At 44.2% G+C, this 19,076-nt stretch overlaps 1 protein-coding gene across 1 annotated transcript in view; it reads left to right on the top strand.

Annotated features, from left to right (window-relative positions):
• The first annotated feature begins 59 nt into the window (after positions 1-59).
• Positions 60-19,076, top strand: part of rnf216 (ring finger protein 216) — a 20,327-nt gene continuing 1,310 nt past the window's right edge. Inside the window, exons 1-16 of the mRNA XM_008415660.2 lie at positions 60-179; positions 1,068-1,185; positions 3,178-3,308; positions 3,431-4,627; positions 5,345-5,421; positions 5,543-5,651; positions 6,421-6,582; positions 6,668-6,779; positions 6,920-7,053; positions 7,419-7,469; positions 8,201-8,338; positions 8,566-8,714; positions 8,826-8,904; positions 14,730-14,827; positions 16,311-16,533; positions 17,992-18,078. Of these exons, the coding sequence (XP_008413882.1) occupies positions 1,122-1,185; positions 3,178-3,308; positions 3,431-4,627; positions 5,345-5,421; positions 5,543-5,651; positions 6,421-6,582; positions 6,668-6,779; positions 6,920-7,053; positions 7,419-7,469; positions 8,201-8,338; positions 8,566-8,714; positions 8,826-8,904; positions 14,730-14,827; positions 16,311-16,533; positions 17,992-18,078 (2,811 nt within the window). The 5' untranslated portion in view covers positions 60-179; positions 1,068-1,121. The remainder of the gene's footprint in view (positions 180-1,067; positions 1,186-3,177; positions 3,309-3,430; positions 4,628-5,344; positions 5,422-5,542; positions 5,652-6,420; positions 6,583-6,667; positions 6,780-6,919; positions 7,054-7,418; positions 7,470-8,200; positions 8,339-8,565; positions 8,715-8,825; positions 8,905-14,729; positions 14,828-16,310; positions 16,534-17,991; positions 18,079-19,076) is intronic.

Raw genomic sequence — 19,076 nt, 5'->3', positions numbered from 1 at the left:
CTCTGTACAAGTGAAAAGCTCGGCACGTCTTAAAGACTACATTTCCCAAAATCCAGCAGGAGGACGTAGACGCTTCTTCATGTTTTGGCAGTTTCTCACCGATAAAGCTACACGGATATAGAGCCTATCAAGGAGACAGACCACCAGGATTTTTAGTGGTTATCCACGACAAAGCTACGGTATTCAACCTTTTTATTTTGTGGGGTTTTCTTTATTAAGAAAAAACCGGGGTTTACTCCTTATGCGACTGATTTGAAGCGCTGCTAGTGACTAAAGAAAAATCCTGACTTCTGTCAGCTAACTAGTTACCCTTGTAGCTAGTTAGCCAGGCGTGCTAAAACACATCGAGTAAAGCGACGCCGAATAGAGCCGAAAAGATTGACGATAAGTGGCCTGTTTGTTTTTAAAAAGCTGCAGTCTCAATGTTCTTAGTGTCGTGGCTGTGTCGGAGCTGATGTCAGTGCGATTAACACAGCGTAGCTACTTGGAGCAACTACAGCAGCACTCTCAGCTCCTGCTGTTGGCGAGAAATATCTCAACTACACGTGAGATTTAGATTGATTTAAAGCATATTTGAGCGCGTGCTGGACTAAAATAGTCGCACCCTGTGTCAAAGCTAACAGAAATGTACGGAAAGCGGTAACCAGGGGTCAGGTAAACAATCAACTTTAGGATTAGCTATCAGTGTTCATTTTAATAAGGGGCTTGGGGTTGCTCTTGTTTCACTGCCAACATGTGATTTCCTGGTAATAGATGATTTGTTTACCTCTTAAATCTCAAAGTTTGACCATTGCAGACCTGAAAATTCGCCCTTTTTATTCTTTGCCTGACATATACATGTTAGGGCAACAAATGGTGCATTAAAAATGAAACCAACTGGTGGATTTTAGGGAAATTCTGCCTGCATTTATAATCCAGAGTGTGACTCATGTTGCTTACCGCTATATATCCACAGTCACTGGACAGGAACCTGCATTTCTGATGATCCAACTTTCACAGAGGGAAGGGAGAAAGATGATACTGCTTAACCCTTATGATGACAGCTCTCTCTGTGTGTGTTTTTGTAGATGCTACTGACTGGGCAGTGACTGTCGGTGTGAGCTGGTTAGTGCTGCTTCACAATGGCCGATGGAAATGATGATGATGTCATCCACCTGGCCAGCTTCAACGTGCACCGGAGCCAAGGTGGGACTCATCACTGACATGCACTGCATCACATTTTGTCACATTACAACAACAAAAAGGGGRAAAAAAATWGCTGAATGCATTAGGGCTGTAGTGATACAATAATCTCACGATACGATACACRATATTCTGCTCACGATACGATGTATATTGTGATATTCAGCAAACRATACAATTCRATACACTTTTRCRATTTTCTGAAAGATTTTAGAGGGACAGAGTGATTTTGGTGACATTTTGCGACTGTTATAGAGTTGGATTGAATTAATTTAACTGAAAACTGATTAAAAGCACCAACTACACAATACCTGGCTCTGGTTGGACATGGACACAGATTTAAAAGTCGACAGCTGGACAAAATGAATCAAAGAAGTGGTGAGAAAACATGTTTCTTTTAATTGAAACAGTACAAACTGTAGCTTACATGCATTTGTAAAGTAAATAAAGTGCACCAAGTACCTGCTCTGAATAGTTTGATACCATTTTTATCCTTGACACTTAACATCTGAAGAAATCACTCTAAGCCTGATGACCTAATCACTGTCCTGGCGAAGCAAGCAGTGTGTGAGCAAGGTGACAGTTGGGTGTTATGATACTTGCGGATGAATATCGATTTTTTTCTAGAAAAGAAAATATCGATATATATCGCAAAATYGATRTTGTTACACAGCCCTAGAATGCATGCTTTCTGTGTTTCATGCTTTTGTCTGTGGACSTCAGTTATTAGGCTCTTAGTTAGACGTATGTCTTGACTTTCACTAGGCCATTTCAGCAAATGAATCTCAAGGTTTCCCCCAGAAAACATGCTAAGCCCGGTGGTTGGGTGCCAGGGCAGTCATTCATCCAGCGGCCCGTCGTGTTTTTGAGTTAAAAAATGTTTAAAGTTGACAGGAAATTTGAAAATATCACTAATTATGTGTTATTGGAAGAGTAACACCTGAACACCAACTATAAGGTCTTAAAAAATGCAGACATTTTAAAAAGACAAATAAATAATCGATGTTAAGCCTGGTGGGGGAACATCAAAAGCCTGGTGGCCCGCCAGGCTGATAAAACACTGGGGGAAACCCTGAATCTGCTGCGTGTTTAGTGCCGCCTTTTGRAGATTTTTTGCAATTTGAGCCAAAGTCAAGTTGAAAAAAATAAATGAATAAACAATAACCTTTTAATTATTTTTATTAAAATCAAACAAATTGCTTACATTGTGTGATATCTGTAGGAATTRCATCTGTAAATCATTTTTAAATCCAAAACAGACRTTTAATAAAGGAAAAATGTGACATTACTTTMATGTTTTTAGGGCAATTTGTTCTAAGTTCTTAGTTTATAAAATAGTAGCAACAAGAACAGGATATGGGGTCAGTAATTCTTCTGAGAGTGCTTCCTCTGTTCACCCAAGTTAAACGATCTGCTCTTCTTTTGWGTAAAAGTAGTCAGTGACAAAGAAATGAAAATGAAAGGAATAAACCGGTTTAATAAAAGACACGTGCTGCTTATTTTAAGATCCTAATCTGTGAGAGACAAKTACGGCCCTTAGCATGACGATTCCAGCACCGTGTTTCACAGTGAGGAYGGTGTATTCAGGGTGACGTTGACAAGGTGATTTCTGCCACACAGGCATTACCTTTGGAACGTATTTGTGTCCTTACTGATTTGTTTTTGGTATTTTGGGGGGGACAAAAATCCATTTTCAGATCATAAAACAAATATTGATATCCAGTTTTCTATTTTCATAAACAATCCATCCAAACCAACTGGTGTAAAGATMTGTAKATTAGCTGCAAGATTTTGACAGATTTTTGTGTTTATGTTTAGAAATGTGTGGCTGTACATCACTTAATTCTTTTGTAATTGATTAATTATTGCTCAGTTCTTTTGACAGCTATGATCAACCCACTGCGGATTGTTGTCTAGCGTTTAGTGTGCTATSTTTGCTATTGATCCAGCGGTTTGGTTGTGTGCRTGTGCGCGTGTCTGTGTGTGTGTGCACAGGCTCTCGTGCGGGTCAGAAGGAGTTCATCACCATTTCCGACGACTCGGATGAAGAGCCAGTGACCTTTTTACCCGGCAGTCCTGTTTTAGTCCCAGACGATGGCGATGACGACGACGTCAGCATACTAGAGGTGACTGACATGTCCATCAGACGCTTTATCTCACTTTTTCTTTGATTAATGTTTTAGGGTTTTTTTCTGCTTATGTAGCATTTTCCCTTTGTAGCTTTATTGTGGTTGTGATTTTCTTGCAGGTACCGCTTCCGGCACGCAGGGACATAATCCGCCAAGCAGCCAAATGGAGCGGGATCTTACACAACCCGGGTCAAAGCAGCGAGACGGCCGCCGCCGGGGACCTGGGCTCCGCCGCCTCTACCTCCAGAGACATCAGGACGAACCAGCCGGCAACACACACGTCGACCGCTGCGCTCCCCACCCCGGCGTTGCCCGCACAGCTTCAGCCAAAGCACCCCGCGTTCATGCGGTTYCGGGACAACACGCCGGCCCGTCCCGCCGACACTCCGTCTACCTCTAAGCCGTCTGGGAGAGCCACCGTTTTTCAGGTTCAGCCAAGCACGTCGGGACTCCTCCTGGGCCCCTCGGCGTGCGTACTGCGGCGTCAGAGACATGAAGCTGCAACTGSGGCGTGTTCCTCCGCCAAGCCTSAAGAGACGCCGAGTACGTCCGGATCCCTCCTCTGCCCCTCGGCGTGTGTACCGCAGCATCAGCGATGTGAAGCCGCAACCGCGGCGTGTTCCTCCGCCAAGCCTCAGGAGACAGCGAGTACGAGCGGACGCGCAGCAGTAGCGCACAGTACTCAGGCCAGTATGTCGTCTGCGCACGCACGGACTCAGCCGCAGCCGGGCACGTCTGCGCAGCACAAGGTCTTCCAGATGAGCCTGGTCGTGTTTCCGCAGCCRCCCAGCATCCGGGCGTCAGCGCTCATAACCCAGCCGCAGCCGCAGCAGCGGCCCATGAACTTCCTTTCACACAATCAGCCGCAGGGCAATCTGGTCCAGATCGAGCCGCAGCCCCTGGCCCAGGCCCCCGCCCAGGCGCCTCAAGCCGCGCCCGTTGTCCCGCCCGCGGTTCTAATCGCCGCCGCCCCAGAGAGATTAGGTCCTCCTGAGGCAGGCCACCGGATCATCYTGGGGAGCCAGGCGCCAGCGGAGGCCGTCCCGGATCCCCCGCCACAGGCCTCCGTGGCGGTGGCGGCGGCGCCCGCCCACGAAGTCTGGCCGGTCAACCTGCCGGTGCCCCACGACGGAGGAGGGGCTGCCGGGCTCGTCCTGGCCCCAAACCCAGAGCAGGTAAATCCAGCGCCGGCTCTGGTGGCCGTACCCCCTGCACCCGAGGCCGTTCCCCAGATAGAGGACGCCAGACCCGGACCCTCAGCGCCGCAGGGCGGACTGGACCAGCAGCCTCACGTTAGAGCCCTCATCACTGGAGTTGTGAGTATCTCWCACACTTTACTCCACCCARCAACCATTTAATACCCCGAAAGTATTCATGTCCATTAAAGCTGCAGTTYGTAGCTTTTACTAAAAGATGATGATTACATATTTGTTCAAATTGTCACATTATGAGACAGAAAATCTGTGTCCTTGGTGTAAGGAAAGATCCTTGTGAGAAAGTTGTGCAGTTAATTGTCATAACAATTTTTTTTTTCATATTGTAAATGAATATCTTCCTGTTAAAATGGTCCAGTCAAAGTCCAAATCTTAAAGCCAACAGACAATCCGAGGTGAGACGTGAACATAGAGACTCTCCATTCAAATTGAAGTGGATGGTGGAGATTTGCTTGAAGGGAAATATACAAAATTTCTCCATATTTGGTGAAGAAATGCATGGCCACAGCATGACTCCACCGCCACGGTGCTTTACAGTGGGGACACAGTGACGTCATTGTAGCTGGATTTATATTGAGRTTAAATCCCACACAGCTGGACTCCATTTAATGATCAGGTAACATCTGAAGGCAGATTTATTTAATTTTTTTTTTTCATTTTTTGGGGCATCAGAATAAATGGTAATGAATACCACRTTTAAGATTTTTCTTTTTCTTTCAGAAGTTGAACTTCATGCGTTATTTTTCTTTCATATCGACATTTCTGCACTACTTTGACTAGGACCGTGACATATCATCCGTTTCTCTGTCTCTCCTCCAGCTGGATTTACTCCCWGATGTCCAGGAAGCGTATGTAGCAGAACTGATCCTGAGGAATAATGTGAAAGACTTGAATGTGTAAGAAGCATTTACATTYCTATTGTAGGAATAATAAATAATTAATTTATGAGAATTCGCCCCTACGTTCTTTTTTGCCCTGGTGTGAAATAATTTAAACTCTGCGTCGTTCCGGTCGAAGGATCTGCAACCTGCTGCTGGAGAATCCAGAGTATCCGAGGAGGGAGGCGGCTGCAGCCACAGCCGCTCCCACCAGCATCCTGCTGGAGTCTGGAGACGTGCAGGCGGAGGTGGGTGCCGCTCTGTTAGCCCTCCCCTCCAGAAGGTTCCACTTCATGTGGGATTTCAGTCGCTGGACTCAAACATCARAACCTTTGTTCCAGAAAACCRACTGGTGGTCCRGTACTGCTGTTTGATTTTGGCATCAGCCAATAGGAACAGCTCAGCACCCTGCATTGTCTTACAAAGAGAATTAAAACATAAAAATAAAGAACAAAAATAAACTACAAATTACATTCATGTTGTCTTTAAAAGAATATTTAAAAAGTGAAATAAATAATTAAGGTGCTGATGTCTTAAAAAAAATTATAATAAAAAACAAGTCAAGAAAAATAAATAATAAAGAAAAGTACTGCTGTCTTTTTAAAAAAAACAGTAAATAAAAAAGCTGCTGGTTCCTTAGAAATAATACAATAAAATAAATTAATAAATAAAATAATAAAAAAGGTACTGCTGCTGTTTAGTTCATTGTGTGCAGAAGCTGTCACTGATTACAGTACTTCCTCTGAATCTGGAAAAAATTAGGTTTCATTAAGAAAATTAATTGTTTTTGCTATTTAGGTWAATTTTCAGCATCYTCCATTGCTTTCTGGCACTCCTGGTAAAGGAAAATAAAGATTCTCTTGCAGTGCGATTTAGAAAAATCCAAACTATACTTTAAGCACAGAGGGGGAAATGCAGTTTAAAGGAGAAATCGCTCACCCCACTYGTTTTCCGTGAGTTTGTTTGCGCGTCAGTCACTTGTCTGAGAATAAAGGCSACGTRTTTTTATTCCTTCAGGTGACCGAGGACCTGTTCGACTACGCCAAGCTGAGCACGGTGGGGCCCATGGTAATCATGCAGGCTGCTGACTTGCTGATGGCAGACTTCAGGATGCTCAGCTGTCAGGACATCAAATGGGCCCTGAACGCCCTGAAGGGACACTATGCAATCACACGCAAGGTACCACTGCTGCTCTATTCCTACTTCCCACCTCGCCTGTAGCCCGTTTCATCTCCATCACATGGGGGTTTGTATTTTTTGCCAGGCCTTATGTGAAGCTCTGAAGAAGTGGCAGGAATCCGGTGACCCGTCCGGAAAGAGGCGACGGAGCAGGACCTCGTCGGAGCGCTGCTACATCGATTTTCACTTTGAGCACGGTAAGGATAATTATCGTTTTCACAGCCTCGCTCATCAGTTGTGCAGGACGGCGTGCATTCTTTCTTGCCGATTAAATAAGTCGCAACACGAACTGAAAAACGGGTTCTCARTTTGACGGGCGTCCCCGTTTGCACCCCAGGTTCTTACAAGTTGGACAGAAGGATGTATTTTCTGGAGAATGACCGGCGCTACTGCAGGACGTACAACAACCTGGAAGGTTCTGTCCAAAAGGAGCTGACGTTCTACCAGCAGAAGGCCAAGGAGTGGGCAGAGGTACACAAACCTGTTTTCTGGACTATTAATGGCGCTTCATTTCTTTTTATGTTAAGGTTTTTTTTACCTTTTACCTTTCACGGTCTATTGCTGCTATAACGAACATCAGTGACATAAAAACCCTAAGTAAAGAGACCATAATGAGGTTCCACAAGGTTCAGTTCTTGGCCCATTTTTGTTTTACTTACCGTATTTCAGTTTACGCAACATATTTACGCAGTATTTTGGCTCCAAAGCTGTCAACTATACAACAGAATTGATCAAATTGCTTAATATAAGTGCCCCTGCTAATAATATATAATATTATATTATAATAATAATATAATAATATTATAATAATAATAATAATCCATCTCTGTCTCCAGCACGAAGACTTCCTCCTTGCTCTCCAGGTCAACGAAGATGAATACAAGAAGGTATGAGCTGCATATTTTAGCTCGACTGACTTTATTTGCTACAACCCAGTGCCTCATTTGACCAAACGGTTCCTGGTTGCTTTACTGTGGTCACTCTGTTTTGTGTGACAAAGTTGCTGCTGCGTTTAGTGTGCGTTTGTTTCAGATACGGGACGCCACGTCTTTAGCGTTCTGTTACTTTGAAACGGCGAAGTGAGAAAAAGACGACCTCGGTTTTCAGAAAGTTCAATAGGACACATTTTTAAACAAGATTACTTTCATGCCTCTGTTTTGCGCTTCCCAGATTTCCAAGAATAGGTAAAAAAAAAACWATCAGAAGTTACGTTTTAACCATCATATTGTTCATATTGTTCTGAACAGATGAGGTACGGATAAGTTCTTGAGTCATCCCGAAGGCACTTCTCAGGATAAGTGGGTTAAAAACTAAACGGCATTAAAAAAAAAAGAGTTCACCGTTACCACAGGAGCACAGCTCTGTATCCAGCTTAACAGTGTTCAGCATCTGTTGGAAAAATACTTAAAAGTGTAAATGGGAAACAACGTCACATAAKAGCTCCTATATCTATAACTCTGTCAAATTATTATTTTGTATGTTGACCTCTCTCATTTTTTTATTTTCTTAAAAAATGAATTTGTTCTCAAATATTTCCTCTTGTTTTTCTATCAGGATGTTGTCGAGCGCCGCAGTTTGGCGWYTTGTGTTGGTAAACGAAGGCTTGTTCTCTCCACAGGACGGTCAGCTGATCGAGTGCGGCTGCTGCTACGGGGAGTTTGCCTTTGAGAAGATGACGCAGTGCTCGGAYGGACACCTGTTCTGCAAGGAGTGCCTGGTTAAATAYGCCCAGGAGGCCGTGTTCGGCTCCGGCAAGGTACAGCTCGTCTCTGGCTTCAGTAGAACGTGAYGACGTCTCCGCGGCCTTGAAGTGTTCTTATGTGGCCGTCAGAAATTTCAGGATATTTTGAGGTTTTGTGTGTCTTACTGAAACAAAAATGATGTGAAAGAGACTGTACTTCTTGTTAAAACTGTTTTTAGTAACGGCACATTTGTGACKWCAGGAGTGTGTGTGTGTGTGTTTTTTTTGTGTGYGTGTTTTAGTCGGAGCTGAGCTGCATGGAGGACGGCTGCCCGTGCTCCTACCCCATGTGCGAGCTGCAGAAGGTCCTCCCCGACAACATCCTGTGCAAATACAACGAGAGGCAGGCGGAGGAGGCAGTGGCGGCCACCTGCGCCGACGAGTTAGTGAGGTGAGGCGCTTTGTGCGGCCGGACCCCGAAGAAGGAACTGCAACAAATGTGTCTGGTTTTCTCACTTCCTGACCCGTCTCTCTCTCTCTCCGTTGTTCTCGGCTCTCGCAGGTGTCCGTTTTGTAACTTCCCGGCCTTGTTGGACAAAGACATGTCTCTGTTTAGCTGCCCCAACCCACGCTGCCGCAAGGTCAGTCCACCTGCCTCTACCTCCGCAAACCTCTCNGTGTTTTAGTCGGAGCTGAGCTGCATGGAGGACGGCTGCCCGTGCTCCTACCCCATGTGCGAGCTGCAGAAGGTCCTCCCCGACAACATCCTGTGCAAATACAACGAGAGGCAGGCGGAGGAGGCAGTGGCGGCCACCTGCGCCGACGAGTTAGTGAGGTGAGGCGCTTTGTGCGGCCGGACCCCGAAGAAGGAACTGCAACAAATGTGTCTGGTTTTCTCACTTCCTGACCCGTCTCTCTCTCTCTCCGTTGTTCTCGGCTCTCGCAGGTGTCCGTTTTGTAACTTCCCGGCCTTGTTGGACAAAGACATGTCTCTGTTTAGCTGCCCCAACCCACGCTGCCGCAAGGTCAGTCCACCTGCCTCTACCTCCGCAAACCTCTCTTTTAAACCTCTCATGAAAATCAAAGTCCAGACTCTGATTSTAGCCGTCATAAATTACACCGGTCCAATCAGAGAGTGATTGACGAGACGCCTGCTGGAGGAAAGAGAGAGAAACGGTTCCCCTCTCTTCCTCCGTTTTCTTTTTGCTTTTTCTTTTTTTATCTCTGCATCTTTTCCTCCTGTCTCAGGAATGCAAGAAGTGTGTGTGCGTGTGCGTGTGTGTGTGTGTGTGTGGCTTTTTGTCTGGTGAGGTTATCACAGGAATTCCAGTGAAATGTTTTATTGTTTGTGAGAAAGAAAGTGACAGAAACTCACAAATATGCCGCCAGTTGTCATTCTTGCGACATAATCACAGCCCTGGTGTTTTGCTCTCGGTCAGTTCGGCTTTCTGCTGGTGGGAATGTCTCCCACAGTTACGTCTCCTCCACAAACTATTTTCTCTGTTATTGAATAAGAGAACATTGTTTGCATCTGTCCTAAAAGTGTGTTTTTTTTACTTCGTGGCGTTGGGTTAAAAGGGCCAGGCCTCTGTTAGGTAATAGCTCCTTACTGTGCTTTTTTAGTTTTTTTTCCAATAATTGTTAGTTACGCAAGTTTTTTTTGTCAGACCACTTAAACTTTTTCACCTTTTTACATGTTAGATTGACCAATTTCAGTGTTTAATGTCATAAACCAGCAGAAAATCGTCATAATTGTCACATAATAGTGTTCGAACTCGTCCCCCTTTACTCTGATCCCAACAATAAAATTCCGTCAGACGTTGGTAATAGTTGGCCTCTGTTCTGTGAAGGCCTCAGGGGTTTGTTAGAGAACAAACTGGACATCTTTTATTTTTTTAGGGCTGAAACGATTAATTGTRATTAATCAATTATTGATATAATCGTCAAATATTTTAGCCATTAATTAATCGTTAAGCGACTCAAAAAAGGTCTTTTTTCTTTTTTGGAAGAACAGCATTCTCAGAGCWGTAATTGAGCCAAAACTACAACAAATATAAACATTTTTCATTTAAGATAAAAAAAAAACAAACTTTTTTTAATGTAAATATGTTTTACCCAGAACACATCTTACTTTTGCTCCACCTGGTTTAAATTTGGTAAAGAAATAAAATCTGCTKTTAAGTACCTTTTTCTGTCCAATTATTAATTGGTTAATGCAAAAAAGAATCKATTGATCTTTAAATGATCAAGAGTGGACTATAAGGAGCGCTATGCTGTTGCATTTTAGGCAAGAATATATTTAGTTATTTTAAGAAGGGAATTGCTTGTTTATTTGCGTCTTTTAATGTATTTCTAATATATTTTTATCCAGTTGTTCGATTACTAAAATATGTGATAGTTGCAGCTCTGCAGTTTTTTGTGGGTGTGGGGTTGTTTTGTTTTGTTTTGACTAGCTTGGATTAAAATKTAATCTTATGTTAGGATGAACTAGATCTTAATCCAGTGGAGAGTCTGGGGTGAAAGGTTGCYGTTTACAGTTTGACTGAGCTGGAACTTCAGAGGAACAAAAGAACAGACTCAGATTCTAATCCAGACACGTTAATCTGGTTGAGACACATCCTAAAAAGGCCTGCAGGTRCACCTCCACCTCCAGTATCACAGGTTGTTTCCACGGGAACGTCCCCAGGTGATCCGAGGTGAAACCGAAATTGTACGACGTYTTAGTTTCCCTTTTGCTTTTTTTCCGCCTTGCACGATTCTGACATTTAGTTGCAGCTGCGTATGTGTGTAGAACAGCAGTCAGGTGATCMGTGTAGGAAGAAGTGATCCACGGCGTTTACCGTATTCGGCCTCTAGGTGGAGCCAGAGGTTCACTGATTCTCCTGCACAAGCTGGGTTTCCTGCCCGGCTTGCTCACTCCTGATYCAGAGCAGAAAAAGTTCGGCAGACTTCTTCTTTGGTTCTGATTCATCGCTAATTGCCATGCTTTAACAGTTCCAGCAGCTGGGAAGGGCTCAGAGAGAACCGCAGGCTCTGTCAGTTTTAGGCTTTGTTTTTTTGTTCCTTCTTGGCAGCGAGCTCTGGCCTAGGACTTCTTCTTTGTTGTGTGTAAAAACACGAGGGTGTGTTTAGTTGTTTGCTTCACACACACATAAACACCTGGAGTCCGTTAAACAGATGCAGGGACCGGTTCCAGGTTGGTCCGATGTGGTCCCACAAGAGGTTATGTAACTAACACGCTTCTGTTAAGCCCCGCCCACCCAGCCGCCCCCCATTGGCCGGCTCTCATTCTCTGGTTTCTTACTGGTTGGGGAAGCTGCTAACATCATTTTGAAACGGTCTGGCTCTGTTTTGACCCAGATTCCCGTGTGTGTGTGTGTGTGTGTGTGTGTGTGTGTGTGTGTGTGTGTGTGTGTGTGTGTGTGTGTTTAATGCGATCCACATGTGTCTGGGCCTTTTTATTTGATGTCAGAACCATCAACACAAACGTGTGGAACTTTACAGTCTACTTTTAGCTCTTGAACTTTTTTTTTAATGCATAATTTACACTAACTGGGTGCATAATTGTCACAATAAATAATTTCATTCCATGACAAATTAAAAGGAGCTCAATAATTTCCATTTGCCTGATGTGTTGTTTTCCTCTGTTCTCTCGCTCTTTCTGTCAAAAACAGGATAACAAAAGTCTCCGGTCTCATCGACCCGCTTTTATTTGAAGGACTGTTTTGTTTCCAGAGACTCCATAATTCATTTTATTTGTTTCTGTTTAGCAGACATTTAAAATGATGCTGCTAAATATTCGTTAGAAATTAAAGTTTGGGAGTGTTTTCTTGTGTTGTTTTGCCTTTTACTTGAAAACGGTCTCAAAGCAGCAATATATTCGTCTATCGCGATAACCTCTGGGGCAATTTATCGTACAGCATCATAATAATTGTGAAGCAGAGGCTCTTTGCTTCTTGTTCGATCTCCAAACGCCACTTCCTCCGTCTTGTCGTTGTTTTCTAAATTTCCTTCCTTCCTCCTTCAGCAATCAAACGCTCACAGCCTCAGTGCCCCGTCTCAATCGGGAGCGCCGCAGACGGCCTGCACTGCCTTATAAGGGCTGCTGCAGCACCAGAGAGCAGCATGGGAGGGGAGAAAAGATATGAATGAAACCGGGCGTAGGGAGGGGCAGAGCTGAGGGAGAGGAGAGGCGAGTTGGAGCAAGTAGTAAAAGAAGGCGAGGCTTGTTAAAAGTTCAGGGTTCCTTGTTGTTTTTTTTTTTTTAAGCGAATATGTGTTTTACCTTCTGGCACACCTTTAGTGTACAGGTGAAGCACTGCGGGGCGGACGAAGCCACGCCCCTTGAAGGTCGGACCCTGACGTCGTTATTTTTAGCCGCGCTATAAGAGCTCAGGTGTCTTCCTGCTTTTCAGTCGCATGGTTTCACTCTCGTGTTGCTTTTCTTCTCGCTCTCTGTAAACCCACTAGGGGGCGATCTTTCTCTACTCCGTCTCTTCTGTTTTTTCCCCTCCCCTCCTCTAGCTCTTCTGCCCCTCTTTGTTTGATCTTGGTTGTTGTTTTTTTTCCTCTCCTCTCTGCTGCTGACCGGTTCCTGTTTCCTCCCCTTCTTTTTTTTTGTTTTCTTCTCCGTCTCTCTCCTTCTGCAAACGCCGACAGTAATCCAGTTCCTCACCCTTTGGCTGAACCTGCGCGCCGCACAGCCGCGTCAGGGAAAAATACCGTTAGCGCAAATGAGAAGCAGATTTGCGCAGACGCGCCTGCTCAGGCGGTGATTAARGCATGCAGAGCGTAGGCGTGACCGCCTCTCCACGCAAAGGTCAGATTGGATCTCGGCCCGCCGCATCAGCTGTCGTTCGCCGCGCTCTTCAATATTAGATGAGCGACTCAAATATTTATGGCAGCACCACTTAGCTAAGGGTTAGCAAGGCGAGGGGAGCCGTCCGAGGCGGGCACGTGTCGGCGCCCCGTCTCGCCGGAGGATGGAGTTTGTTCTTGTTCCTAGGCAACCGAGCATCCTGCAGCCGCAGACAAACGTTTGCGGCAAAAAAAAAAAAAAAAAGAAAGAAACTGCACCTAGATGTCTGCGAATGGGGTGTGTGCTGCAGTGACCACGGCAGCAGCATACAGAGCAGATGGGTGGGAGTGCTGCTCTTAATGCAGTGCCTCTGGTTTGGCGTGTATTTGGAAGTTGTCAGAGAAGATGGATGACATGTGGTGTGGAACTGCAGGTTTTAGCAACAGTTACCAAGGTGACGGTGTGGAAGGTGAAAAATATATAGATTTTGCACGGTGGGATTTCTTTTTCAGCTGATAGCTCAGCAAACATGTTGGAGAAATTTGGTCAACTGTTTGGCCCACATGCAAACAAGCTGTCAAAGTGAAACACGGCAGTGGCAGCATCATCCTGAAGGGAAGGGGGGGACGGATACAGCTGGACATTAAATCAATAATATCTGTCAATATCGATAGATAAATATGTCTAGATGTAGAATATTCAACAATTTCACTGAAGTCCCATCCAGAACCGCACAGGATTCTGGGAGTTGTAGGCAGAGGAAAGGCTTTAATCTCGCAAACTCTCAAGGCTAGCTAAGCACAGTTAGTGACATCAACAACCTGTTGAGTAACCAATCAGTAATCATCGATATCAACTCGTATTGACTATAAGAATATATGGTTTAGCAACATAAGCTGGGTTCAGCCTACAGCAGGACAACAGCCGTGAAGACACAACCAGAGCTACGATGGATCGAAGCATTTTCATCTGGTAGAACGGCCCAGTCAAAGTCCAGACCTAATTCTTCTTGAAAAGTGATGTTCATAGATTCTCTCTGTCCAGTTTGACTCTCTTCAGACGTTTTCACAGAAAGAAATCTCCTGACCTGCTGCTTCAGTCGCAGCTTCTCATTGTTTTCGTCGTTTATCTGGATCCCCGTTAGCCGTTGCCGTGACGATGGCTACTCTTTCTGCAGTGCACAACATTACGAAAAACAACCAAAAAAAACAACACATTCATCATAAAAGCAGTTACACACACTTAGTATATCAATAAGACAACATATTATTTCATAAGTGTCCAATTTAAACACATTTTAATAAAATCTCTGGCAGTTGTTGCATTTAAAACCAGATAAAAGACGAGATTTCCACATTCTAGTTCCTCTAAATGTGACAGATTTTCATCCGGTATTCCTGCTATATACCGGAGGAGTAAAACAACCTGTTAAAACATTCCTTGTGTTAAATGTGTGTCAAGCATTTGAGATCTTAGATACAATGTTTCCACAAAAAAAGCTTAAAAGGGCAAAATCAGCCTTATATTTTTAACCTAAGGCCGACCTAATGCCCTGTGCATGCTGAGAATATTTATCTGTAATTTGTAATTTATCTGTTCTCCTCTCCCTGATTTCTCACCATTCTCATCTAATTTTGCTTTTTGTTGTGGTTTGTTTTTTTCCTTTAGGAGAGCTGCAGGAAGTGTCACGTCCAGTGGAAGCAGCATGTGGGAAAAACCTGTGAGCAGGTTCTGGAGAGGGACGAGATCCGCATGAGAGTTCTGTTGTAAGTTCCCTCACACGTCTGCTTATCGTAGCCGCTCTGTTAAGAGAACCTGCATTCGTCAGCGTTCGACTTGACGGAAACCAAACGCTTGTGATAAAAACTTTTACTCGTCTAGATATTTTGTTTTTTCCACCCATTTTGACACTTTGTGCGCATTTGGATTCGAGTCCCGGCTCTTTTTCCCGTTCACCGTCCCTCTCTGGCAGGAGAGGACGCTGGGTAAACAATATCAGTTTCCCGGACGACGCTACGGGAAGCAGCCGTGCCGGCGGGCCAGCTGCTTCCTTTCGACCCAGCAGGCTCGGAGGCGCCACTTCCTGTTTTCGGAGCAGCTTTACTTCCTGGTGCTGAAAGACACAGGAAGAGATCTGGTAGATGAATCGGTCGTCCTGTTGTTGTAACGGGACGAAACCAGGCGCATAATAGGACGGCTTTTGCACTTTCCCACAAGAGTGGAGTCTGCAACTTCATACATCTAAAAATTAAGGTCTTAAAAATGTCTTAATTTTATTTTTTCTGTCCCGGCAGGACGATTTACTCTCATATATTCCATGTAGAAAAGTCTTGGAGACTTTTCTGTCAGGCAAAAATTTGAGTCGCACACAGGCATCTTCGTTACATTCTGTAATCCGAAGCGGTTGAGGATACCGCTAACTAGCTGCTAATAAGCCCTTGTTAGTTAGCTAGCTAGATTATTATTTTTTTGCGTCCATCATTGGTAAGTGTACTACCGGTTGTTAGGACAACGCTGGACTTTGCCATTGGCTCTCTTCTGTTGCCAACTTGTATGATGCTACAAAGCTTCTGGGCAACAAACGTCTGGCACTACTGTATAAAATATGCAACTTTCTTTTGCACATATTCATTGTGATTCAGGTCCTAAATTGCATTCACAATGGTCCTTAAAAAAGTCTTAAATTTGTATATATGCATAAATAAGGCCTAATGTCTTAAATTAATTAGAAAATAAGCAAGTTGGCCTTAAATATGTTTGTTACAGATCTTAAATTTTGCTGCAGCAAAACTATTTAACCTCCTACCGTCTATGAGTCGCACACAAACATCTTTCTTACGTTTTGTGACTTGAGGCGCTTCATGCTAACTAGCTGCTAATGGAACCTTTGCTAGCTGGTGTAAATTATAGCCAGTTGACTGAACGAGGTTCATCTGATCCACCGGCTCACTTTTGTTGCTAATGCTACGCGCGTTTTAGGCAAAAGAAAAAGTTTGGTGCTGATATGTAAAATACATGATTTTCTTTTCTACGTTTCTGTAGAAAACATAGAAAATTTAAGATCCAGGTCTTAAATTTCATTCATAGACGTCTTTAAAAGTCTTAAATTTGAGTTGGTGGAACCTGCACGAACGGTGCGTCGTTATTGTGAAGTAAAAACCACGAGTGGTCGCGGACTGTGTGATGAAACGATCTTTCTGATCTCTCTTCACTTTGAAAACCGTCACCATGTCGCCGTTCTGACTGCAGCGAGGAGCGGATGACGGCGGCGCGGGTCAGGAAGTGCGTGAAATGCGGGACGGGCCTGGTGAAGTCGGAGGGCTGCAACCGGATGTCATGCCGCTGCGGCAGCTTCATGTGCTACCTGTGCCGGGAGCCCATCACGGGCTACAACCACTTCTGCCAGCATGCCCGCTCCCCCGGCGCCCCCTGCAGGCACTGTCGCAAATGCTCGCTCTGGACCGACCCCACGGTGAGTCTGAACGCTAACACAGTTTTTTTTTTTTGTTTTTTTTTAGCCTGGTATCCGTCTCCTCGCTACCCACAGTGCAGCTTGGCTGCAGCTTTTCTGGCAGCCAGAAGCATCATTTAGCTCCCAGCCGGCCAATGAGCTGGCACGGAGCTCGCCATGGCAACAAAGCCAAGCGACGGGATTAAAAGTCGGGCCTGTGAAGACACGCTGAGGGGAGGCGGCTGACCTCTGACCTTCACCAAACACAAGCCAGACAATCTCTGAAAACAAAAAATAGAAAATTATTTGTTTTTACAGACTTTTATATTTATATATAATTATATATGTATATTTTTCCATCCATTTGTTGGAGGCTCTGGAATTTAGTTTGGTCATTTTTCAGGTTTAAATTGTTGCAGAAAAAAAGAAAATTGAGAAATTAAAAGAATGTTTGATTTCTTTTGTTTCCAGACTTTTTTTTTTTCATTTACTAAAGATCAGTGATAAGAAAGATCTTAAGGCATTTAATTTTTGCTAATTTTTTACTCACTTTCTTATATAGATATTTATTTTAACCTTTTTTTATTTATTTATTCATTCATTATTTAGCTGACTGTGGCTCTGTGGGTAGAGTTGTCGTCTTGCGATCAGAAGGTTGTAGGTTCGATTCCAGCTTCCTCCTGCCACGTGTCGATGTGCCCCTGGGCACCTAACCCCAAGTTGCCTACCGAGCTGCGTATCGGTTTATAAATGTGAGAGCGAATGGGTGAATGTGACTCTAGTGTAAAGTGCTTTGAGTGGTCAAAATGATCGGACAAAGCACTATATAAGTTCAGTCCATTTATCCAATGTAGTTGCTTGTTTTGTTTTTAGCCCTTTGTGGTGCTTTGACAGAATCCTTTATCTTTAATCGGCCAAATTGCACCCTGATTGTAACGTTTCACCACCGGTTTTTAAGTTTTTAAACGGGTTTGTCAGAGTTTCAGGCTGGAGCTGCTCCTCTGGGTCTGGTTAAAATGCCGGAGCTCTGAAACTATTGTGAAACTTAACAAGCTTTTGTTTGTGCGATCCGTCTTCAGCGTTGCGTAATCCAGTCCGTTCAGGGCTAATCTTTTTAGAAGAAGCTGAAGTAAATTAGCTGAAACGGCTCTTTAATACTCTTCCACATCGGCTGCCGTTTAAACTGTTGTGTCGTCTCACAAATTGTCGAACGCACAGAGAGAAAGAGACARACCGACGGTGTAGCAGCTTCCACCAGAGACCTTTTTTTTTGTTGTTTTTTGCTGAAAATCTAGACATTTGAGTCCAGGCGTTGGCGTTGATACGTTGGCATGACGATGTGTAGCATGCTCTTGATTTGGTTGAATGTTGTGATTATTATTTTTATGTTATCATGAGGTCATACAGGGGAACCTGGTAGCTGCAGAAGCAGGTTTAGTCCAGAACCGACATGAAGCTCTTTCTGTTTTATTTCTGCAGCAAGATGACGAGCGAATCATCCAGGAGATCCAGAAGGAGGGCGAAGCTGAGCTGAGCAAGAAGTGTGCAGGTCAGTCAGAAGGACGGGTTTCTCTGCCGCTTCCCTCGACTTCGCGTCTCTGTTTTCTAAAAGAAGGCAGAGAAAAGATCCGGGCTCCCAGGATGATTTAATCTGATGTCTGAATGAATTAGGATTTCACTGAAAAGTTCATTTATGTTAGTTGAAAAATTGAAACTTGTTATTAAATATGTTACACTTCAAAAAAAATAAGACCAGAGCTAAAGAAGCTGGTAAACCTTATTCAGATGTATTGATAGAAAGCTGAGAGAAAGGAAAAAGTTTTACAAGCGCACAAGCAGCAGCGATTACATCAGGGTTGAGAGAAATTGTGAAAAAAGTAGAGGTGTGCCGATCGATCAGTCACCGATCATAATCGGACGATTTCCGTGAAAAAGTGCATGATCGTTGATCGCCTATCACCGTCTCTTGTTGCCGATCACACAAACCGATCACCTGCATCTCATTTCTCAGCCTGCCTGTGCAGCTGGTCTCCTCTTTCCTTCACACTGCGCAAACGCGCAACAACAAATACTAAGCGATGTGGAACTATAACGCACTGAGTGACTGGGGAATTTTGCGTGTTGAGGCGGAAAATTGAAGCACGTCAAAATGCATCAACACAACGAAGCTAATACGGCATAAAAACAATGACATACTTGACGGAGTTTGGCTACATCGAGGCTCACTGCAGTAAAAAAGACACATGGAGGATCAGATAGCAGGTAAAGCAGCGCACAGCTACAAACACTCACCCGGATTAGCATGAGTCTTCTTAAGTCTTTGAGCAGCGATGTAAGACGCTGGTTATGTTTTCGCTGTTGAACCGCTGCTCCGCGCTATTTCACAGACGTAGCGCCGCTTCTGCTCCACCTGGTAATGACTCTCACACCGAACCTGTTTAAAGCTGCAGCATATAACCTAAAAAAATACATTTTACATGCGTATTAAGACTTTCCTTGTCCTAACATGAGACAGATAATCTCTGAAAAAATAATCGATCTCCTCCCTGTTCTGCATAATTACT

This window comes from Poecilia reticulata, linkage group LG8 (genome assembly GCF_000633615.1).
Source record: "Poecilia reticulata strain Guanapo linkage group LG8, Guppy_female_1.0+MT, whole genome shotgun sequence".
Lineage (NCBI taxonomy): Eukaryota > Metazoa > Chordata > Actinopteri > Cyprinodontiformes > Poeciliidae > Poecilia > Poecilia reticulata.
Note: the sequence above shows the minus strand (reverse complement) of the source record. Positions and strands in the feature narration are given on the sequence as shown.